Source organism: Elephas maximus, chromosome 24 (assembly GCF_024166365.1).
Source record: "Elephas maximus indicus isolate mEleMax1 chromosome 24, mEleMax1 primary haplotype, whole genome shotgun sequence".
NCBI lineage: Eukaryota > Metazoa > Chordata > Mammalia > Proboscidea > Elephantidae > Elephas > Elephas maximus.
In genome coordinates this window covers 10070001-10094759 of record NC_064842.1, presented here as the reverse complement: position 1 = coordinate 10094759, position 24759 = coordinate 10070001, and the positions used below count along the sequence as shown (strand labels likewise).

General features: G+C 43.5%; 1 protein-coding gene across 8 annotated transcripts in view; it reads right to left on the bottom strand.

Annotated features, from left to right (window-relative positions):
- Nucleotides 1–22400, bottom strand: part of MARK1 (microtubule affinity regulating kinase 1) — a 153887-nt gene extending 131487 nt beyond the window's left edge. For 6 of the 8 annotated variants that reach the window (XM_049867995.1, XM_049867987.1, XM_049867990.1 and 3 more), the window contains exon 1: nucleotides 22084–22400. Coding sequence is in view for 5 of the 8 variants with exons in the window: in XM_049867987.1 (XP_049723944.1) it covers nucleotides 22084–22134 (51 nt within the window). In the remaining 3 variants the exon portion in view is untranslated. Of the gene's footprint in view, nucleotides 1–950; nucleotides 16579–22083 lie in introns of those variants that run through there. The other 2 variants (XM_049867993.1, XM_049867992.1) reach the window with 2 other exon arrangements.
- Nucleotides 22401–24759: the final 2359 nt, after the last annotated feature.

The window sequence follows — 24759 nt, the reverse complement described above, 5'->3', positions numbered from 1 at the left end:
CCGGTGTGCCAACTTTTTTTTAGATGTTGCCATAAAAAAATAAATTAGGACAGTGCGCTTACACAAATACCTCACGGGTGTGAGAGGAAGGGCGTAGTTTGCAAACAAATGTAGACGGTACGTGCTGTTTTCATAAAAATACGGTAAAATGAACCTTCTCTGTGATCCAACAACACCACTCATATGTTTCCGTGAAATAAATGAAAATATAAGTCCACCAAAAGATTTGTACAAGAATGTTAATAACAGCTGTATTTACATTAGTCCAAAACTGGAAACAATAGAATGAACAAATTTTGGTCATCCATTTTGCCTAAAAAGAGAGATAGTGTAAAGTATGGAACTATACAGATTCACAGACTGGTACTGATAGCTTGGCTAAAAGTAACAGGATTTGAAAGTTAACGACAAAGCGGAAGTATGTGGATAGACCTCCCTGAACGAGCACAGCATGTTGTGTCCCATACGAATGCTCACTAGAGATGACTTATGCTGTAGACATCAGTCAGCCTCTTTCCTCAGTCACCCCTGTTTTTGACCAATGACTCAAAAACAAAGAGGCCATGATGGCAGGGATGAAGATTATGTATGGGCCAAGCAATGAGGACTAACAGTCACCGAGGCTAATCTGCCAAGTGCATAAAAACAATGCTGAGTTGCCAAAATGACGTCATACCTGAAGCGGGGGTGAGGGGAGGAGGAAGGTCGGCCACTTAGTAGGTTGTCTGTATTAGAACGGGCAGTGTAGTGATCTCATTGGAATAGATACTTGCCGTAGATATGGATTTGCCTTCCCTGTCCAAATCCTCCACTGATGGACTTATAGAACACATTTTTCACCATCATGATATTTTACAAAGTATGATTTCTGAGCAAGGAACTCATTTTATAATAAATAAAGCATGGTGATGGGCTCATGCCTGGATAATTCACTGGTCTTACTGTCTTACCTAATACCATGAGGCAGCTGGCTTGATAAAACAGTGGAATGGCCTTTTGAAGATTCAGTTACGATGCTGGGTCGGTGACAACACCTTGCAGAGCTGGAGTAACACCTTCCAGGACACTGTGTGGACTCTAAATCAGCTATAAGGAAGAATATGTTTAAAATGCAGGAAATCCACTGGGGCACCTCTAATTACTCCAATGGCCTGAGATAAGTCAATGGAAAATTATAATAACCCAATACTAGCACGACTTCAAATGGCTCAGGCCCTTCAGAAATGAAGGTTTGGGTTATCTCACCAGACAAAAACCCACAATCAGCTGAAGTGTTTGTTGATGGTAAAGTAAATATAGAATTAGTAGTGGAAGAAGCATTTATAAATACTATCTCTAACCACAAGACCAGTGGCAGAAATAAGGACTATAATGGTTAAGAGTACTTCTTCCTTATTTTGGTATAAATGTATTTGTGTACATATTAACCAATTTTTTTTTCACTCTTATCTCCCTTCCCCATGTCCCTGCCAACAGTGGAGTGCTAGCATTAGTTAATTTTTATATTAAAGTTACAGGGTATAAAACAAAGAATGTGACTCAAAAGAGAAACGCACATCACTCAAAGATGGATAAAGGGACTTTATATCACCTTTTCAGGAGAGAGGTAGCATGTTCTTGGTATACCTGAGATAGCTGCATCATGTTAGGCAAAAGCATAATTTTGCTATTATCTTAATTTGGGAGTTAAGAATGTTTACGAGAAGACTGGCCACACCCCATACTTAAAAGAGATGGCCAAGTTGACAAAAGATGGACTATGATGGCTTCTAGTATCTTAGCGAAGCTGGAACCACAGTTCTGAGTCCCCGTTCTTCTACAGTTCTGACTTAACAGCAGCCACAAGAGAAATCTGTACGAGACTTAGAGGCAGGAAGGCAACAGCAGCCACTCATATATTCCAAAGGCCAGTGCAGGACCAGACAGAGTTAACGCTCATGCCTGGCAGCGGACCTACCCGTACGTCTTGGGGGCGCAGGGCAGCAGCAGGGCTTCCTAGCTCCTTTAGCTCCCTCTGGATCACGTGCTTCATCTGCTCTGACTCCTGGGCCAGGTGCACGTGCAGCTCCCTGTGAAGGGCACCTGCTTACCCTGCACGTCACCACCTCAGAGGCTAGAAAGCAGTGAGAGAGACAGGAGTTCCAGTTTGTCCTCGCAGGTTTCCATCTGCACTGTTCTCCCCGCTGCACGTTCACTTTCCTCCTGACTCCCTGCCCTGTCCATTTCAGCCTCGCAAACCCAGACTCAGAAGCAGCAGCTGTACACTGAAGGCTGAACCAGTCCCTGCAACTACGTAAATTTATCCAAGCTCTGCCTGCCTGATAAAATGCTAACTGCTTCAACAATATAGGTAAAACTGCAATGCTCTTATTTTTAAAAGATAGCTGAACATAGGACTGTATTTCTAATTTAAGTAAGTCATTATTATGTAAACTTGACTGCAGTGAAGTTAATTCCTCCGAGTAGGAATTATAAAAACAATCACGTGACCAAGAACTGCAATAGTTCTGAGTATTTATTCCTTATTTTGGTATGAACTTATCTGTGTATATTTTATCCAATTAATGTTATCAAGCATTATTTTTAGAAAAAATGAAATGTTTTTCCCTAAAGAGAAGGACAAATACAGCATTAGAAGAACGTCTCATAACTCCATCAAAATCTTCTTCCTCAATCATTATTATCTATAATGTTGAGGGTGCAAAAATACAAGCATTATGATTCAGAAAAGACAACAGGAGGGGAACGTTCTATTCCAGCATACGCTATGACTCTATCAAAATCACCTTCAACCTGTAAATAGCGAACTTAAGGCTTGCCTTTACGTTTGGATTCAGTAAAATCAGTGCAGTCTCAAGAGGGAGAGTCCACTAGCATGTCTAAAGCAGTAATCAATTCAAGTATATTCGTACTGGGTCTGGAGAATGAATGTATTAACAGGAAGAAAATGGTAAGCATGGAACAAGGGAAGCCCAGCTCGCATGAATTTAGTCCTGGTATTTTCATCACTGTGGGGCTGGGGAAAGAGGTGTCCTGATCAGCAGCTGTGGATCTTCTCGTCACTTTGGTTTTCCTTGTTTCTTTGGTATCGTCACTGAGCAGCTGGTACTGCAACGTAACATACACTTAATAACTGAAAGCTGACAACCATCAAAACAGGTAAGTATTATCTTCGTTTTACAGGTGAGGGAACATGCCCGATGCTACACACCTGGCAGATGGCCCAGCTGGGATTAAACCCGAGGGACGCCTTTTCTACAAAGTCTGTGCTCTTCAACATTGCACGGGACCACAGGTGCATGTTTCCCACCCAGGAGACAGGAGTCACCAGACAACTACCCTCCTCTGCTCCCTGCTCGGGTTCCCTGTTCATCAAGGTACCTGCAGGAATTCAGGTTTCTGCTTCGCCTTCTCACACTTTATATAATCATCCCAGTATACCAGAAAATTTGTCTCCTACATTGTAAATTTTAGATTTATTCTTGGTTTATACAGAAATTAAAAAAAATTAAAGTCAGCATAATCCCTCAGATAAGCACTTAAAACTCTTGCATATTTACTTCTTCCAACTTTTATCTGAAATGCAGTAACAACAAGAAGAACGACAGGGTAATAGCAGCTAATCCTTACATAGCGTCTACTAGGTGCCAGGCCTATTTTAAAGGCGTCATATGTGTTATATCACTTGAGCCCCAACAACCCGTACGGTAGGCACTACCCTTACACCATTTTACAGACAGAGAGCCTGAGGCATTCTTTCATTTCTTTCAGTAACGGTGTATACTCTTCTGTATGTAAGTCTTTCACTTCTTTGGTTAAATCTATTCCTAGGTATTTGATTCTTTAGACGCTACTGTAAATGGAATTGTTTCCTTAATTTCCTTTTCAGAATGCCCATTGCTGATGTACGGAAACCCACCTGATTTTTGTGTGCTGACCTTGTATCCTGTCAATTTGCTGAATTTATTAGCTCTAGTAGCTTCTTGTGGATTCTTTGCGGTTTTCTACATATAGGATCATGTCATCAGTGAAAAGAGATAGTTTTACTTCTTCCTTTCCAATTTGTGGATCTTTTATTCCTTTTTCTGGCTAGGGCTTCTAGTATTATATTGAATAGAGGTGGTGAGAGAAGACATTCCATGTTCGCGGACTGCAAGACTTAACATTGCTAAAATGTCAATATTACCCAAAAAATACCCAAAGCTATCTATATATTCAACAGAATCCCCACTAAGATTCCAACATCCTTGTTTGCAGAAATGGAGAAGTCAATCTTCAAATCTATATGGAACTGCTAGGGGCCCCAAAAAGACACAGCAACACTGAAAAAGGACTCATACTTCCTGATCTCAAAACATACTATAAAGCAGCAGTCATCAGAAAAGTCTGGTACTGCTATAAAACCAAATAAACCAAACCCACTGCCACTGAGTTGATTCCAACTCACAGCGACCCTACAGGACAGAGTAGAACTGCCCCACGAGGTTTCCAAGGAGCGCCTGGTGGATTCAAACTGCTGACCTTTTGGCTACCAGCCATAGCTCTTAACCACTATGCCACCAGGGTTTCTAGTACTGGTACAGTGACAGACATACTGACCAACAAAATTGAATTGAGAGTCCAGAAATAAACTCTCACATCTAAGGTCAAGTGATTTTCAGCAAGGGTGTTAAGACCATTCGATGGGGAAAGAATAGTTTAATAAATGGTGCTGGGACAACTGGATTTCCACAAGCAAAAAAAAATAAGGCTGGATGCACACCTCACATCAGATACAAAAATCAACTCAAATGGACCAAGAACCTAAATGTAAGAGCTAAAACTATAAAACCCTTTGAAGGAAAACATGCAGGTGATGCTTCGGGACTTAGTATTTAGTAACAGATTCTTAGATATAGCACCAAAAGCACAAGCAACAAAAGATAGATAAGTGGGACTCCACCAAAATTAAATACTTTTGTGCACCAAAGGACTTTAATAACTAAGTGAACTGACAATCGACCTACAGAATGGAAAACATTTTAGGAATCATATATCTGATAAGTGTTTAATATCCAAAGTATATAAAGAACTCCTACAGCTTAAGCAATAGAAAGACAAACAACCCAATTAGAAAATACAAGGAAGACCTGAACAGGCATTTCACCAAAGAAGAAATACAAATGGCCAACAAGGACATGAAAAGACCCTCGACATCATTAGCCATTAGGGAAACACACGACAAAACCACAATGAGATATCCCTTCGCTCCCACTAAGATGGCTAAGATGGAAACCCTGGTGGCGTAGTGGTTAAGAGCTATGGCTGCTAACCAAAGGGTTGGCAGTTCGAATCCACCAGGTGCTGCTTGGAAACTCTATGGGGCAGTTCTACTCTGTCCTATAGTGTCGCTATGAGCCAGAATTGACTTGATGGCAATGGCTTTTTTTTTTTTTTAAGATGGCTATGGAAACCCTGGTGGTGTAGCAGTTAAGAGCTACGGCTGCTAACCAAAAGGTCAGCAGTTCGAATCCACCAGTGTGCTCCTTGGAAACTCTATGGGGCAGTTCTACTCTGCCCTATAAGGTTGCTATAAGTCTGAATCAACTCAACTGCAACGGGTTTGGTTTTTGGTTTTTTTTTTTTTTTTTTTGATCTAAGAAGCCTTGGGGGTACAGTGGTTAGCGGCTTGGCTGCTAACCAAAAGGTTGGCAGTTGAAACCCACCAGCCATTCCATGGAATAAAGATGTGGCAGTCTGCTTCCATAAAGATTTATAGCCTTGGAAACGGAAATCCTATGAGGCAGTTCTACTCTGTCCTACAGGGTCGCTATGAATTGGAGTCGACTTGATGGCAGTGGGATTTTTGGTTTTTAAGATGCTATGATCAAAAACAAACAAAAATAGCAAACAAGAGATGTTGGTGAAGATATGGAAAAATTGGAACCCTCATCCATTGCTGGTGGGACTGTGAAATGGTTCAGCCGCTGTGGAAAACAATTCGGAGGTTCCTCAAAAAGTTAAAGATATAATAGGATCCAGCAATTCCACTCCTAAATTTATACCCAAAAGACTTGAAAGAACACAAACAGGTAGTTAAACACCAATGTTCAAAGAAGCACTATTCACAATGGCCAAAAGCTGGAAACAACCTAAATGTCCATCAACAGATGAATGGATACACAAAACGTGGGCATACATACAACAGAGTATTACTCTACCATAAAACAGATGGAGTCCTGACACATTTGGTGACATGGATGAACCTTGAAAACATGCTGAGTAAAATAAAACCATCACAGAAGGACAAATATTGCATGGTTCCACTTAATACGAAACATCTGAAACAAGCAAAGGTAGAGACCAAACTCTAGCGGTTACCAGGAGAGGGAATCATTGCTTTGGGGGGGTGGGTGGCACTGAGCTTCTGTTAAGGGTGATGGCGAAATCTGGAAATAGACACGGTGGTGTTTGCACAACATGATGAAAGTAATTAATATCACTGAATTACACATGTAAAAAAATGCTGAAATGGCAAATTATTTTGTTTTATATATATACACACACGCGCGCACGCACACGCACACATACTCACCACAATAAATAAATAAATAAAGGAACCTGAGGCATAAAGAAGTTTAATGGCTTCCTCAGGTCACAGAACTAATAAATGTCGGAGCTGGGATTTGAACCCAGAGAGTCTGGCTTCAGAGTATGTGCTCTCAAACAAATTATACTGTCTCTATATAGGAATCTGGGTACATTTTAGACACAATTTTACGCTCGTTTTAGCATTGTAAGATTTTTCCTCGTCACTAAACACAGATCATGCGGAACTCCTTTCAATCAGCACTATCTTAAAAATGTTTTCTGTTTTTTAAATGCAAAACTATCTTTCCTTTTAAGATTAGTCCAAAGGACTAATGGACCACAACTACCACAGCCTCCACCAGACTGAGTCCAGCACAACTAGATGGTACTTGGCTACCGCCACTGACTGCTCTGACAGGGATCACAAAAGACAGAGCTGGGAAAAAATGTAGAACAAAATTCTAACTCACAAAAAAAAGACCAGACTTACTGGCCTGACAAAGACTGGAGAAATCCCAAGAGTATGGCCCCTGGACACCCTTTTAGCTAAGTAATAAAGTCACCCCTGAGGTTCACCCTTCAGGCAAAAATTAGACAGGCCCATAAAACAAAACGAGACTAAATGGACACACCAGCCCAGGAACGAGGACAAAAGGTAGGAGGAGACAGGAAAGCTGGTAATGAGGAACTCAAAAAGCGAGAGTGCTGACATGTCATGAGATTGTTAACCAATGTTATAAAACAATATACTGTTTTAATGAGAAGTTAGTTTGTTCCGTCAACCTACATCTAAAGTACAATAATAAATATATATATATGTATCTACCTTCTCTTTTTGAAACATGATATATTATTATAAATTTGTAAACTAGCATTAGGGTTTAAACTTTAGGTCTGAATGAATTGGTTTAATACTTCAAATAGTGGCTCTGGAGGTTTACTTGTCATTATTTCACATTTCATTCATGGCTTCCAGTTGTTCTCAACTGGGGTATCATTCCCTAGAGGGTACTTTTTTCGTGGCGGTATTTTCAGTTGAACCAAAATTGGCGAGGCTACTTACATTTAGTAAGTGGGAGCCTAGGAGCCCAGATAGCCTATAACACATAAAGAGCTCTCATGAAGGATTACCCTACATCCACATGACTTTTAAATATTCCACAGAATATTTATGCAAGAAAAAAAATGTCCAGAATTACCTGGCCCTGTATTTTAACTTGGTTTTGCACGTAAGAGAAACACAAAGCATTTTTCATGGCTTTAATATATCCTGAATTTTCCTGGAATGCAACTGCCATGAAAATCGAGAGACTTCCTTGTTTTGCGTTAGGAATTTTAAGTGGAGTTCTTCACCATTTCAGAAAGCCACCCCTAGCGGCAACAATGCTGGTGGCACCGGAGTCGCCAGTACCACACGCCGTGCAATGTGCAGTGGTAGCTTCTGGGTAATCTGTGATTCTACACGCAGGTGTCAGCATCTAAGGCATTACCAGGCCTGACGCGCTCGAGCATTTACGTATCAACATGTTTATTTTCTCAATATAAACTACTTAGTTTCTCAATTATAAAGGGAAAGTTACAAAATATTTGTTATAAGCAAGGGACAATGAGTCTGTAAGTTTGAGAACTACGGTCCAGAGTCCAGTCACAACAGAGGGTGACCACCCCTCTTCCCGCAGGAACGCAGCCTGGGGGCAGATGAAGGAGGTAGAGGAGGAGAGCCTGAACCTTCGTTTTCGTTCTAGAGGCACTCCTCCCTAAGACACTCCCCTAAGCCTGACCCACAACATCCCACCACCTTCAAACAGATTCTGACTACACAGCAACCCTGTAAGACCGAGCAGTGCTCCCAAGGCTGAAATCTTTATGGGAGCAGACTGCCACATCTTTCTCCCGCAGATCGGCTGGTGGGTTCAGACCTCCGACCTTTCGGTTAGCAGGCAAGCGCTTAACCACTCCACTATCAGCGTTCCTCAGATACTCCCTTAAGCCCCCAAAAAACTACTTTGGGACGGCTTTCGGCCCTGCTTGTCAGAAAACACTGAAAGCCAAAGCAGCTGAGTCCCCAGGGAATAAAAGAAAACATCTGCCTAAACTATATCTAAAAATATGATATTCAATATTTTTTGAAACTTCCTAGCTCTTTTACGCCCACAAGTACAAAACCCTGTAGCAAACTCATGCCAGAAATTACAATAGATGTTTGTTCTTTAAATCATTAGGTTTAACACTAAAGTAGTCAAAGCTTTATTCCAAGACCACTGGTTCAATCATACTTCGAAAATCCAACAAAATCCAGCAATTATTCCCTATACACTCTAATAAGCCTATCAACTTAAATGTCAATACACTTTGAGTACATTTTTAAAGTACAGTGAAATTTTAACGAGACTAAATGGGTACACCAGCCCAGGGGCAAGGATGAGGACAGGAGGGGACAGGAAAGCTGGCAATGGAGATCCCCAGGTTGAGAAGGGAGAGTGCTGACATGTCATGGGGTTGGCAACCAATGTCACAAAACCATATGTGTATTAATTGTTTAACAAGAAACTAATTCGCTCTATAAACCCTCACCAAAACCACAATAAAAAATAAAGTACACCAGCATAATGAGGAAAAAATTCTCAGAAGTTCCTAAGAAATGACCAAAATTCGAAATGAAAATATTACATCTACACAGCACCACTCCAATCCTTGGAGTACAGGAATGTCGCCCAGAGGATGAGTGAATGTTAATTATATATATTTACTAAACATCTACTGAGCAGCTACTGTGTGCACAGCACTGGACTCAAGTACTTTTGTAAGGGATACTTTTTGTAGTGTTCTAGGGTTTTAGGGTAAAAACATCACAAAGTTTAGTAAAGCAAAAAGAAAGTTTTTATTCGGCATATATTCAAAAAGGCAAAAGTGGGAAGCAGACAACCACGCTGCCAGGGCCACATCTGTCTGAGTCCCAAGAATATCACAGAATAAACAAGAATGGGAAAACGGACAACCATGCTGCCAGGGCCAAGTCTGCAGGAGTGGAGTCCAAGGAACATGATAGAGCCCTCAGTGTATATTAACATAACAAATGGGCAAAACCATCGAAAGCTTCACCTTTCCAGACTGGCTGGAAACTGCTACATCACTGTGATTCTACACTTTGAAGTGTCTTTCTTAATAGTCACTGGCCTAAATCAGCAGGGAGAACTGCCGTACCCTCGCTGTTTCCAATCCAACACAGCAGCAATTCTGCAAACTTCTGAACGCCAATTATGCCAGGCTGATAAAGAAATCAGTAATGGGGTTCTTGGCCTCAAGGAGCTTGCAGCGTGACATGTAGCAGAGTACAGTCCGAAAGCAAACCTGCACAAGTAGAACCAGGAAAGTGATAAATAGTCACTTCTGGCAGAATGGGGGTAGAGCCTCCCCCTGGACACACTTGGCCCTCTCTCATTTTTGTCTTCCTTCCTGGCAAGCCAAGTGGAAGGAAAAGGTAGACATGATCAACCAAGCTTGTGGAACCTTCTCTACCTAAGGCTTTCCTCCTTAGCATGTTCTTCAGGCCCTGGTAGATAAGAATTCACTAGAAACCCAATTTCTCAAATTTAAATAAGTGGCCTTTAGTATAAAAGTTGTTCTTTGTCTTTGGCTTACAGTATTCTAGCAGTAAAGAGAAAGAATCTAGAGTGGCCACAAAGATTAGTGGCATGATTTCAGAGTGCTAAAATAAATCAAGGAAACCCTGGGGGAGCAGTGGTCTAGAATTCGGCTGCTGAACAAAAGATAGCCAGTTCAAATCCACCAAGCGCTCCTTGGAAACCCTATGAGGCAGTTCTCCTCTGTCCTAGACGGTCAGTATGAGTCGAAATCGACTCAAAGGCAGTAAGTTTATAATAATACAGAATGTCTTGAGGGAAAAGTACACACGTGACAGTTGACAAGTAAGTACTGAATGAGACGTAGCGGGAAGTGCCATGAGGAAGAAAGGTTAAGTGACCTCCCCAGATGAACTAACTAGAGACTCATCAGCACCTGGGCTTCCTGATTCCTATCCCTGGGCTCTTTCCATTATTACACACAGGTTGGAGGCTTTCTTTAAAACACAATAATACCCTTCTTAAAGTAACTGAAGTCTTCTCCCCTAAGTTTTTTTTTAAGTCTAGAGAGGCTCTACTTCCTGGTCTCCTAAGTGATTTTCTTATGGTTAGGATGGGCTCCTCTAACCTCACTCCTAACTACCGCCGTGATAGATGTATGGGATTTCATTATGAAATGTGAATCTTTTCCTAACTGGCACTGACATCTTCCCTTTATCAAACCTTCTCCCAACATACCAAATAAAGTTTTCAGAAATACTATATTAAAAGTTCTTTCATGGACCATGGGAAAGCAGCCCACTAAATTTAAAAACTAGAATGTTTCTAAAACATGCACACACATAAAACCCAAAAACCAAACCCATTGCCCTCAGGTCGGTTCTGAGTCATAGTGACCCTAGAGAACACAGTAGAGCCGCCTCATTAGGGTTGCTAAGGCTGTAACCCTTACGGAAACAGCCTGCCACATCTTTCTCCCATGGAGTGGCTGGTGGGCTCGAACCACTGGCCTTTTGGTTAGCAGCCAGCGCTTAATCACTGCACCACCAGGGCTCCTCCACACACAGGCAAGCAGAATACCAATCTAATCACATTGCCTTCTACTTAAATCCCCAAGGGCTACCACTGCCTACAGGCCCAGTTCTTGCTAAGGTATGCTAAACCCTGCTACTTTCCTCCACTAAAAACTGCTCTGCCCCAGGCTACAGCTCCCTGTCTCTTAACACACAATAACCTTCCACCCAATAGCCTCCTCCTCCCACCAACTCAGCTTTCCAGAGCCACTTGGCAAAGGACGACTGACCTCTCAAGCCTCAGTTCAGAGGCTATGAACCTTTCTCGAGTACCCCTCTCCCCTCCTTTTTTCTGTGATCTGATCACTGGATAACAAGGGCTGTGACGTCCTCCTTCGCTCATCTGTCTCCAGTCTACCTCCCCTTCAGGCTGAGTCCCTCCAGGACGGGAACAGGCTTCCTTCTCCTCTGTCTGCCTATGGTCTTCAACTGAGATGAAACCAACAGAAAAGAATAGCAAATCCTCTTTTCGAATTGTGAAAGCGGTACTGTTGATCCCAAGGAAAGGTTGCCCTGCTTTAAAGGCTTAAAATAAACTTGTTACCATATCATTTAAAGAGCCCTGGTGGCACAGTAGTTAAGCCTGGCTGAAAGGTTGTGAGTCTGAACCCACCATCTGCTCCGCGGGAGAAAGATGTGGCTGTCTGCTTCCATAAAGATCTACAACCTTGGAAACCCTGTGGGGCAGCTCTACTCTGTCCTATGGGGCTGCTATGAGTCCAAATCGACTAGCCAGCGACGGGTTTGGTTCGGCTGTGGACCATATCCTTTATAGGTAATTCGTTAACACTTTGGAGTTTCTCAGCTTGTGATCTGTTTACTAGGATCTGAACTTTACTGACACAGTAGTCAAAACTGCAGGAAATAATACTTTCTTGGAAGAAAAGACTCAGCCCATAACCAAAGGCACCATATGGTAAACTCTTTTTTTTTTTTTTGCTGCCATTCTCCCCTTCCCCCATACAGTTAACCACATAAAACTGGGGGAAGGCAAGTGCAATTCCTTTTGTTATACCCTTCTTCTAGCTTACACCCCCACACAAACATGTACCTCACACCTCCAAGCCAGACAAGTCCCTGGTATTTTCTGCTACTGCTATCACCTACTAAAAGGGTTGATTCATCGCTTCTCTCACACCACTTTCTATAACATAATCATCGGCTATAATTCTCTTTTCATTTTAATCTAAATATGAGATTTATTACAATGTAATCGTCATTATCATCACATACATCAGGGTTTTCAAAGCCTCGTCAGGGGATAACTTGCATCGCAATTACCTACGGGTTTGGGGAAACAGATTCCTGGGCCACACCATGAAGAAACTAAATAGGGATATGGGGCAGGAGGAGCAGGGGTGAGAAACCACTTGGGGGACCACCTCTCCAGGTGGTTTATAAACACAGTATCTTTATGGGATGAATGAGTAAAATATACCTTCATTTATTAAATTGCTGTGTGCCAAAAAACGATGCCCAATGTTATGCTATGTAACACAGGATGTACAGAAGTGGTGTTGGAAGTACTCCCTGGCCTCAAAGTACTTTCAGTTTAGTTAGGGAGAGAAAGCTGACACACAGAGCAAGCAGGGAACAATGCTAAACTCTACTGTATAGAATGGTCTCCAAACTTTAGATCAAGTGCCCCATCGTTAACATTTTTAAGTACGGACCCCAATAGGAACACTGACTTATAAATTACACATACAGTACTTTACTAATAGATTACGCACATTAAAATACACATAAAAATATGAACATCTTTAGAAATACGTTCAATTTTTAATAGTACGCACATTCCAGCGATAAGTAAAAGATGATTCACGTTACGCAAATGTAAACGAATGCTTCTTGATTTTCTAAACCTCGGCTTAGCCATTTGTGATACAGAGATCTGATGTACTCATCCTAAGTTCAGTTTACACGGATACTCGGTTACAATGACGGTCGTGGCTAACACAAGTATCTCACGCAAAGGAAAGGTGCATCGTTGCATCACTGGTTGTGCTTATTAATTATGAGGCTCACATTTTAATCCACCCACCAATTATGTGAGAACTGGGTGTAAAAGTTCTGTTGGTAGATTTCCACCTGCCCTGGTGACAATATAACTGTTCCTGAACATTAATCATTTTAATAAGCCTAACAAATGGTTTCAAAAATCTAGTGAAGTTTTTTATCTGGAAGATTAATAAACAGGTTAGAAAATTACGCATATTTTTAAGTGTGCAGACAGGAGAACTTCAGAAATGACACATATGGTGTAGGGTCATAAAGCCACGTAACAATGGAAACATTTCTAAACATTCATTTTCAAAAAAACCTACTCTAGGCTTTCTGTAGGAGAATGGACAAGATGGAGAGGGTTATCCCTTCTGTAGCAGAACAGACAAGACAGGAAAGGTCATCCTTTCTGCAGCAGAATGGGCAAGACAGAACGGGCATCCTTTCCACAGAAGAATGGACAAGATAGGGAGGGTCATCCTTTCTGTAGTAGAAAGGACAAGATAGGGAGAGTTACCCTTTCTGTAGTAGAACGGACAAGATAGGAAGGGCTCTACGGAATAAAATATACTTTTTTTTTTTTTTTAATGCATTGCTGAACTCAAAGAAAGCAAGAGAAATATCCAAAGGCAAAGCAAAACAAACTGAGACACCAGCTGAAAGTTACCATAAAAGCCAGGTTGCCCTGGGGTCCAACACCAAGCATTGGATCCAGTGGACAGTGAGAGAGCTGAACCTACAGCTCCCTCACTGAACCAGGATCTGTAAAGGAGACAGATCAGTGTGAGTTTCCAGCAGGGGCAAACACAAACCCTCTCTGGAGGAAATCACCCTCCATACAGAACCCCAGGTGTCACCCAGAAAATACGAGATCATCATTAAAGGCCAGCAAACACAAAAAGAAACAAGCCACAGTGAATGAGAATCAGCAGACACAAGCAACAAACTTAACCCCCAGGAACTTCAGGCAATGAAATTACCAGATATGGGATGTAAATAACCAAAAATTAAGTGTTTAAGGAAACAATGAAATTACCAAAATAAACAAGGACCAAGAGACTATAAAAAAGGCCAGGTTGGTCTGAGTAAAAACTTTAGCACTTTTAGAAATAAAAAACTGAATTGATGAAATTAAAAATTCAACAGATGGATTAACAGCAATTCCAACTACAAGATAGAGCTAAACAAATTACAGAGAGTAACTGGTACGTGTTGTAGTACGGTGGGACAATGAAATAGGAGAAAAATGAATGAGAGGTTAAGGCATATAGAGGAAAGAATGAAAAAGACTAACAGCATACCAAATCAGAGTACCAGAAAGAAACACCAGAGAGAAGGAAGTCAATATTCAAAGAGATAATGGTTAAGTTTCCTGAGCTGATGAAAGATATGAATCCACACAAGATAGAGCTAAACAAACTGCACGGCTTGTCGGACAGAGAGACAATGAAATGGGGGAGAAAAATGAACGAGAAGTTAAGGCTTTGGGGGAGTTAACAATTTCATGGATGAATTATTAATTTTTTTGGCATTTTTTGGTGATGCGATTTTTTTTCACTAATGGAATGGATGCTGAATCATTATTTGTTGGCAGTTTTTTTATTATTTGAAAAAAATGGGATGCCAATCGCCAGCAAGACGTATCAGTCCCACATTCCATGAGGCATATCACACACGCGGGATGTATCAGTCTGATGGTGCGTCACACCTCCTGGATACACTTGAGCCATAAAATATCTTACTCAGCTTTCCAAAAATACACAAAAATACTAAATAATCATTGCGCTTGCCGCATATAATTGTTACCAGTTTGATTTAGAGTGGGCCATATTGGTACCATGCTCTAGAAGCACACCACGCACCGATATGTCCCATGGCCCAAGAAGTGCATCACAAACTGTTTTCACCCCAAAATAACTCATGTACTTGAATATTTTCAAACGCTGATAACCATACCTTCTCAGTTACACATAGGAAATAGTAAACACACTTGCAAACCTTATCTCAGTGTACAGAAGCCAAAAGACATAAAAATTTCACGCACTCACTCCTCTGGGAAGCATCCCCTCATATGGATGGCTCTCAACACTCAAATGTGGCGCACAGATTTCTTGTTGTTTAGGCAGTTGCACCAGAATCCGCCATGACGGCAGAAGGTACTGAAGTGGCTCAACTAACTACCATAAACCTCCAGGGGCAGAAACTGTAACACAGGCACGTATACCCCGTGGTCCACGAAAAGGTTAAGGTCAAACATAATCCAATCGAATTACAAAAGGAAACACTAGCGAGGGCAGAAATTAGGCAATATTCAAAGGGGAAATAGTTGACACGTGTCCAGAACTGATGAAAAATATGAGTTCACAGGCATAGGAAGCAAACAAGATTTTAAAAAACCCATACCTCAATACACTGTAGTGAAACGACAGACACCAAAGGCAAAGAAAGAATCTTGAGACAGACAGAAAAGATCACCTTTCAACTAACAGATGACCTCTGACTGGAAAAAATGGAAGTCAGTAGACAGTGGGATACTGTCTTCTGCTGAATGAAAGAAAATAACCACCTACCTAGAATTTCAGAATGAGCAAAACTATTTTTCAAAAATAAGGACAAAACACAACCCACTTAGAGCAAAGAAGGATGAAGAACACCAAAGACATAAGGAAAATATTGGCCCAAGAGACAAAATGGCCACATAAACCAGAGACTCCATCAGCCTGAGACCAGAAGAACTAGATGGTGCCCAGCTACCACCAATGACCACCCTGACAGGAAACACAATAGACAGTCATTGACAGAGCAGGAGAAAAGTGGGGTGCAGAACTCAAATTCACATAAAAAGACCAGACTTAATGATCTGAGACTAGAGGGACCCCCGAAGACATGGCCCCTGGACTCTCTGTTAACCCAGAACTAAAACCATTCCTCAAGCCAACTTTTCAGACAAAGATTAGACTGGACTATTAAACATAAAATAATACTCATAAAGAGCGTGCTTCTTTGCTCAAGTAGACACATGAGACTATGTGGGCAGCTCCTGTCTGGAGTCAAGATGAGAAGGCAGAAAGGACATGAGCTAATTGAATGGACACAGGAAATTCGATGTGGAAAGGAGTGTGCCGTCACATGATAGGGATTGCAACTAGGGTCACATAACAATATGCATACAAATTTTTGAGAAATTAACTTGAGCTGTAAACTTTCACCTAAAGCACAATTAAAACAAAACAAACAAAAAAAGAATAAGGTCAAAGCAAAGGTATTTTCCAATTCAAAGAAAAAAAAAGTTTGCCTGACAACCCGTCTCCAAAATAATTTCTAAAGATATTCATCAGAAAAAGGGAAAATGACCCTCAAAGGAAAGGTTGAAATGCAAGAAGTAATCAAATAAAATTAAAAAAATCATGCGGCGAAATCTAAACAACCTGGGCTTTTAAAAAACAGAAGACTAAATATCAGCATATGTGTCAGAAGAAAACTAAAAAACCTGTTGCCACTGAGTCAATTCCAGCTCGTAGCAACCCTACAGCACAGAGCAGAACTGCCCCACAGGGTTTTCAAGGAGCACCCGGTGGATTCGAACTGCCGACCTTTTGGTTAGCAGCTGCGCCACTTAATAACAGTGCTAAAAGTTGGAGATGTTTTTCTACCAGTGGACTGTCCTCCACATTCACTTTGGAGACCACTGGTGTGGACAGGTAGTAAACACAGGTGTTCAGTTACAACAAACAGCAATGCTAGCTGCAATCATGTCAGAAGTCTTCTAAAACTCATGAGTTAAGCTTAAAGGATTTCAAAGTATGGGATAAGGGAAAAAGAGCAGGCATTCCAGACACAGCAAAAGTACGGAAGTAAAGGTGAAGACAGCATCCTTGTTCTTCCTCTAACAAAGCATCTTAGATCATTTTGTAAGCTCTCTTCAAATTTCAGAGACAAAAACAAACAAAAAATCACCTTCAAAAACCAAGAGCATAAGAAGAGCAACAGTGGAAGAACACTGGAGGTTCATTATAACCCTGGCCAGGTGGCTTCACTTTCTCTCTGAAGGCTGCAGTCTCTCAGGTTGTTATATGTGATCTCTACTCTTCCCAACGTCACTAGCTTACTTTGAGGATAAATTCAAAAGGAGAATGTTACAGCATTCATCTCCTACAGTTACCGTGCTGGGTGCTGGTGATATAGGCTGAAAGAGAGACCAGCCCTCGGAACTCAGCCTCATAGGAGACAAAGTCAGTTGCCAATTCGATTGCGACGTGATAGGAAGACGGGGGCAAGCATGGGCTACTGTCTAAACCTAAGCTGGGGCAAAGGCAAGCTTCCTCTTGTCTTTTCCTGTGATTAACAATAATTTCCATAGTGCAAACTACTGATGTCCACCTTAGTTACATTAAATATTTGTTAGTTTCACACTGAATTTTTAGATCAATCAAGCAAATTATCAACAAGAGTTCTTGTTAGATGTCATCAGGTCAGCTCAGCTCCAACTCATAGCAACCCTGTGCATAACAGATTGAAACACTGCCCGGTCCTGGGCCACGCTCACAATCATCGTTATGCTTGAGTCCATCGTTGTAGCCGCTGTGTCGATCCATCTCACTGAGGGTCTTCCTCTTTTTTCGCTGACCCCCTACTTTACCAAGCATGATGTCCTTCTCCAGAGAATGATTCCTCCTGGTAATATGTCTAAAGTACATGAGACAGTCTCGCCATCCTCACTTCTAAGGAGGATTCTTAAAGGTTTCAAATTAAATTTAACCAAATTTAATTGTAAAACATCCCAAGAAGTAGCCAAGTTTTTTCATACTGACCAAAAGGTCATTTCAGACAGCCTGTTGGTGTTGTCAGCTGCCGTCACCTGGATTCTGACTCGCGGCGACCCCATGCGCGCACAGCAGACACGTTCCCTACGGTGTTCACGGTTGTGATCTCTTGGAAGCACGTCATCAGGCCTTACTTCCGAGGCGCCTCTAGGTGGCTTCGAACCACCAACCGTTCAGCTACTAGTCAGGTGCTTAACTGTTTGCACCACCCAGAGACTCCTTACAGAAAGCTAGCATGGGCATTTTGGATCCATTTGTTATATTGAACACTAAAAAAAAATTTTTTTTTTTTGCTTCGTAGAAAAGCATCAAAGAGTTAATAGTAATATATTACCTATATCCAAGCTGGAATTATCCAAGTATTAACTAACAAAAGGAAAAGAGATATATTACAAAGATGCATTCCTTTTCTAGACTTAACTCTTCATGACCTAAAGTCGTATATTATTCTGCATAAATTATTTCTGTTATCTGAAATGTGTCTTTCTTACTTCACTATGAACGAAGCATTTATTGCCTTCAAAATTCATCACTGGCTGTTTTGTTGGATTGAACCATCTGAAGCCTATTAACAACGCACACGCAAATCCTTCGCCTCAGAAAATACTCCTGAAAAAGTACATGCAGAATGTTCCCAAAGAAAATCAATAACTCTCCATGCACTATATATTAGTGGTAGTATATAAGAGATCAGTGCTGTAACATTCTCCTTTTGAATGTTTTTAATTTATCCTCAATATATATTAGTGACTTCAGGGAGGACTGTTGCTGCTAGCTGCCTTCAAGTTGGCCCCTGACTCATGGGGACCCCATGCACAACAGAAGGAACCAGTGCCCGGTTTCTGCACCATCCCCATGATCTGCTGCAGATCTGACAACTGGGATCCACAGAGTTTTTACTGACTGCTTTTTGGAAATAGCTTGCCAGGCCTTTCTTCCTAGTCTTAGTCTGGAAGCTCCACTGAAACCTTGGGAAGCATGGACACCACATATTCCCAAGCATGCAAAATCCAAAATATTACATGTATGCTAAAAAAATTTTACATGAACTGCAAATGACAATAAAATACCAAGACGGTTTGTTAGATTACCAAATTTTTTTAATCTCTAAATATTGTTTGTAGTCACTGTCTTCGATACTGCAAAGGAATGAAAAGCCTTTAACAGTCGTACAAATGTAAAATTTTCACAACTATTTTTTAAATACATCAATTAAAAATGACTGCAAAAATGTACATTTTGACTGCCATACTGGCATTAATATTGCAGCTAACAAGCAGGTTTGATAATTTGTTTCATAAACGAGAGGTAACTAAGCATGGCTGACAGTACCATCAACTAGGGAAGAAAGAGGCACGAAGAGTGATTCAACAGCCATCACTCGTGGTCCCTTCAATAAACACCTACAACTTATAAACCAAGTTAGCCCTAGTACAGAGTGTCTTCTACTGTATGCTATATTTGGGATTACATTTCTCTCTCCTGTACTCTCCTGGAAGGCACAGGCCTTGTTTTAAATACTTCTTCTGTATCCCTTCCAGCTGAAGTGCAGAGCTGACTGCATACCTATTGATTAATTAACAGCTATAGTTTTTTTTCTTCATAGTATAATAGATATTTGCCACGGCGAAGAAGAGAAAATGATGATGTGGGTAAAGTAAGTTACATGGAGGTGTATTTAAGTATAGGTAGTCCTCAGATTATGAACGAGTTCCATTCCTAAATCTGTCTTTAAGTCGGATTTGAATGTAAACTGGAACAGTTAGGTACAGTTCGTATCTGAGTTAGACAAATTGTTTGTCTTAGTATATAATGTGCCTTTCTATGCATAAAAAATGTTAAAAAAAACTTTCGGATATACTAAAATACCTTTGACATAATAATACACTAGTAATAATTATAGTGTTTTGATCAAGTAGCACATTTTTGTTATTACGAATCACTGCATGTACCTCCAATTTTTAATATACTAGGCTTTATGGGGGCTGGTTTGTAACTATGGGTCGTGAGTCTAAATCCGATGTTGGTAACCCTGGGACTGCCCTACAACGCAATGACAACTAGAGAAGAGACCATAATAGCGACTTGGAAATAACATGTTCAGGAACAGAGCAAATGAGTTTATACAACATAACCATTTTCAGGAGGCACTCACACAAAAAAATTATCCCACTATTACTGCTTAGATCAAAACCCCATTTTCTGGTCTTACATTCAATGCTTCATTTTGTATGATTATTTGATGCATATTCCTATATTGCTATCTCATGTCAGCATAATGTCCCTTATTCACACAAAAAGAGCTATGTTATTCAAGATCCAAAAGAAAAGAAAACACAAAAACCATGCATTTTCCCACCCCTCCTAGGCTGACACACAGTAATTTGCTAATAAACACAAAGGTCATCATCTTACTTTTCATCCACACTCCTAAATGACAGAAATGAATTTTTTGAGAGCTCCTGTTAGAAAAATTCTGAACCAACTTGGCTTTACAATCAACTTCAACCAAATTTTTCATCTTTTCCCTCACCTTCTTCAATCTCTCAATTGAAATTATCGATTATATTTTAAAAAACAACAGTCATGAGGCAAATTAAATCATAATTTGAGGGCAGCCTTACACTATCTTTTACCATTTTAAATGCCTGACACTAGAGATGACAAAATCATTCTGTGAAACATCTTATGAAGTATTCCTACAACGATCTCATGCTGAAATTAATTCTCCCTTCCTACAATTATACTAACGTTTCTGTTCGCCCCTACTCCCCAAGATTAAATATTTGTTTATACCCCCTCTACTTCCAAAGTGAGCTTGTGTCTCTTCTCTCTCACACCTTTTGTCTAAGAATGCCAAGCCACTCATTATTCTATTTTACTAACCATATTGGTACATCAAGTGCTGAAGGGCTGATGAGTTAACCAGACAACCTGAGAGCTCTGAAGAGCCGAACAAAACTTAGTACCCATCTAGCTCCTTAAAGCCAGTCAGAAAATCAGCAAAGGCCCTATTTACACGTCATGAGGACTTTGTTTTGTTTGTTTTGTTTCGTTTAGAAGAATGAGAGAAAAAAAAAAATCTTTCCCCCAAAGGAACTCACACACACATACAATCATACTTTTCAAAAGGTGGAAATACACCTGACCTCCTTCTCTGGGTTTTCAAGTGTTTAAACACCGGGGACATCTGCATCTTGATTAAAAAGTCCTGAGGGCTTTGTGATCAAAGACACAGAAAATCCTTCCTTCAAAGAAATGTACCTTGTGACAGACACTCCAAGAAGGAGGAGAGATATTTAAAGTAAAACCTGCCCTGAATGATCACCACTGACTTGAGGGTGAGGAGAAAAAGCCGTTGGCTTCATAGGGCTTTTAAACATTTTGCTGGAACCTCAAGGCCACAGAAGGTGTTCTTTGAAATTCTCCTGCTCGTACCCCCTGGAGTATCAGAGCAGCATAAACTCACACACACAAACACACACGTATTCTTCTGGCACTCCCGTCCCTTCCATTCCCCACCTTCCCTCTCGGGTGCCCACGACCCAACATGTGGGCACAACGTTACAAACAGCAAAGTCACGGGGCAATGCGGGGGGTGGGGGTGCCCAGAACTGAAAGATCCAGAAAAGCAAGGCCGGGAAGAGGTAGGGGGCTGGCTCGTCCGTTCGGGTACAACAATTACTCGGGTGGGGACACAGAATGCGGGGGTAGAAGGAGAGCAGTCCGACTGCCCACTCTGCCATCTCCTCTGCCTCGCCGCCTCATCACCCCATCCTCGGCCGGAGGACCACTCCGAGGGGGAGGGCGCCACTTACAGTGCCCCCGCCCTCCCCCTTCAGGGGAAAGCAGCCAAACGGGGCTGGGACGAGGAGCGGGGGCTGCGCAGGGGGCGAGGGCTGCGCCGGGCTCAGGTGGAGACCCTGCCTCGGTGGCCGCGCTGGGGGCGGGGAGCGGCCGGGCCGAGGGCGAAGCGGGGGTCGGCGGAGGGCTTCGGCCGGCCGCTCCCGGGAGGCTCCGGTTACTCACATTCTCCGTGTCCCGCTCGTTCACCGTTGGCAATGGCGTCCGGGCCGACATCTTGTGCGGGCGGCGGGTCGGGCCGGGGTCTCGCCGGCAGGCTGGGTGCGGGGCCCGGGGACGAGGGGAAGGGGTGCAGACGCGAGCTCGAGGCCGGCGCCGGGCCGGGCGAGCGGCTCCCGCAGGCCGCGGGCGCTGCAACCAGCGGCCCCGGCGGCGGAGAGCGGAGAGAGGACGCGGAGGGAGAGGAGGGGAGCCGCTTCCCGCGGCGGCGGCGCCGGGGGACGCGGGCCGGAGCGAGGGCGGGCTCCGGACGAGGGCGGGCGCCGGCGCGGGCCGGCGGGATGCGGCGCCGAGGCCGGGGGCGGGCAGCGGAGCCGGGGGGCGGTGTCCGGGCCCCGCTAGGCTCCCCGGGCCATGGCCGAGGGGGAGCCGGCGCCTCCAATCACTGCCGGGCTCGTCCCGGAGCCGCGGCCCTGACAGCGCCGCCCGCGCCGCGCTCCCTGCTCCGCGCCCGCTCAGGTGTGCAGCGCCGCCGGCCGAGCCGCAGCCACGCGCGCGGGGCCCACGGCGGCGGCGCCCCCGCTCCCGGAGCCCGCGTCCCGGCCGCCCGTCCCGCCGCGCTCCGCGCTCCCCGCCGCCGCGCCTCTGCCGGGAGGAGCGGCCGAGCCGGCTGCGCGCGGAGCGGCGGGCGCGGCACGCAGCGCCCAGAGGCACTTGGCGGCCGCCGCCGGGTGGGCGGGCGCCAGCCGAGGGGGCCTCTCCATTCATTCCCTCATTAGGGATGCGGGGCCGCCTCCCTCCTCCGCCCGCGTCTGCGGCCCGCGAGTCCCAGTGTTTATTTTTGCTTCTCGCCCCACCCGCGGGGTTTACGGGCGCCTCAGCCTCTGGTGATTTTATTTTTAAACGTGTTTGGTTTTTGCGGGGTTTGGGTGAGAGGGAGCTGATGCAGAGAAGCGGCTTTTTGTCGGTTCCACCGGGGAAGAACTGGGTATAATCCTACTGGATCCTACACCTCCTATATCCTACCTCGGGACTTTGCCCATTCTGAAATTCTCCTCCATCCGGGTTCGCACGCTGTCTCAGTCCCTGTCCTGTCTACGCCCTTTCTCCGTCCCCTTCTCCAGGGAGCCGTGGGGTTCAGGGTCACACTAACAGCTGGGCAAAGGGTGCTGCCAGCAGCCACGGAGGGGTGCTCAGCCCAGGCAGCTCGCCGAGGCGCCCCGGACGGCATAGCCTCCTTGGGAAGGTGGCCAGCGGAAGAGGTCGCACGGCTGGCCCTACAGCACCCCCAGAGAGGGTGAGACCCGGGAGTCACAAAGGCTACATTGGCTGGTCGTCACTTCCTGGGACACAAGGAAGTGTCACTGAGGCGAGCTTGTGTAGGGAGGGAGGAGAGCTGTCCCTGATTTGGGCCCTGTGCTACCTCCTCCAGGTGCCTTGCTCGCCTTTCCTGCAGCTCATTGTAGTGCACGGTCTACGGTCCATTAGCTCCTTAGGGCTATGGTGTTCCTTTCTGTCTTACTTGAGAGCTTAGATTTTGCACGCTCTTACCCTCCAGGACAAAAACCTTCCCATCTCACTAGTCCAGTATTTCTTTTTCGCTTCCTTTCATGGGTAGGCAGGAAGATGAAAGGAACAATAGATAGAAGGATGTAGATCCAATTTTGGAGCTACTTCCGTAAGCCTCCGATGGGAACCTTAAGACGATGGGAAATTCCTCCTCTCCCCTGAAGTTCCTCCATGTCAGGGAGGAATCTCTGTACCAGATGGTTTTTATTCTGAATCATTAAACGTTGTTTCTGAAAAGTTAACACTTGACCCTTAAAACATGTCCCAAAAGACCTAAAAAAAGCAAATACAAATATCCTCTGACGGGAAAAAAAACTCACTCAGCATATATTCCTTTCTAGAAGTAGCACAATAGTTAAAGCGCTGGGCTGCTAATGGCAAGGTTGGCAGTTCGAACCCCCTAGCCGCTCCCCAGCAGAAAGATGTGGCAGTTAGCTTCTGGAAGGATTTACAGCCTTGTAGATCCTATGCGGCAGTTCTACCCTGTCCTACAGGGTCCTTATGAGTCGGGATTGCATCTACTCCAGGGCAGTGGGTTTGGGTTTTTTGTTTTTTTAGAACACCGTCTATGTATTTACTTATTTAGCATTTTATCTCGTAAACATTTCTCAGCTTCACAAAGCAAATAAAAATCACAAGACCCTTTGGGTGTTCATCACCACTCCTCAAACAGAATTCAGGCTTTGGAAGAGTAAGGCTGCATCCTGAGTTACGGTGTGCAACTGGGAATACCAAGCTTTTACACTCCCTCTGTGGAGGTCCTGATTCAACAAGATGTACGGAAGCTGCCAGGGCAGAGGCTGCGCTTTAACGGCCCTGATCAACTAGAGCCACGGCTGCCCATAGGGGCTACTGGCGCAGTGTCAGCCCCACCACTCACTGCTGCAGCCACGCAAGAGTACCTTGTGTTACAACAGTACCTGTGTTGACCTGGGAATAGACAAGTACCTGTAAAAGGAGGCTCGGCCCCATTGGCATATAAATCATTCCTTAACTGCTCACTTGAACTTTGCCTTTCAAAGCACGCTCACCTATTATAATGTTACCCTTACGGTGACCCTCACAGGCATATTTATTTCCACTGTACAAAATCCCACTCAACTGACTCACTCA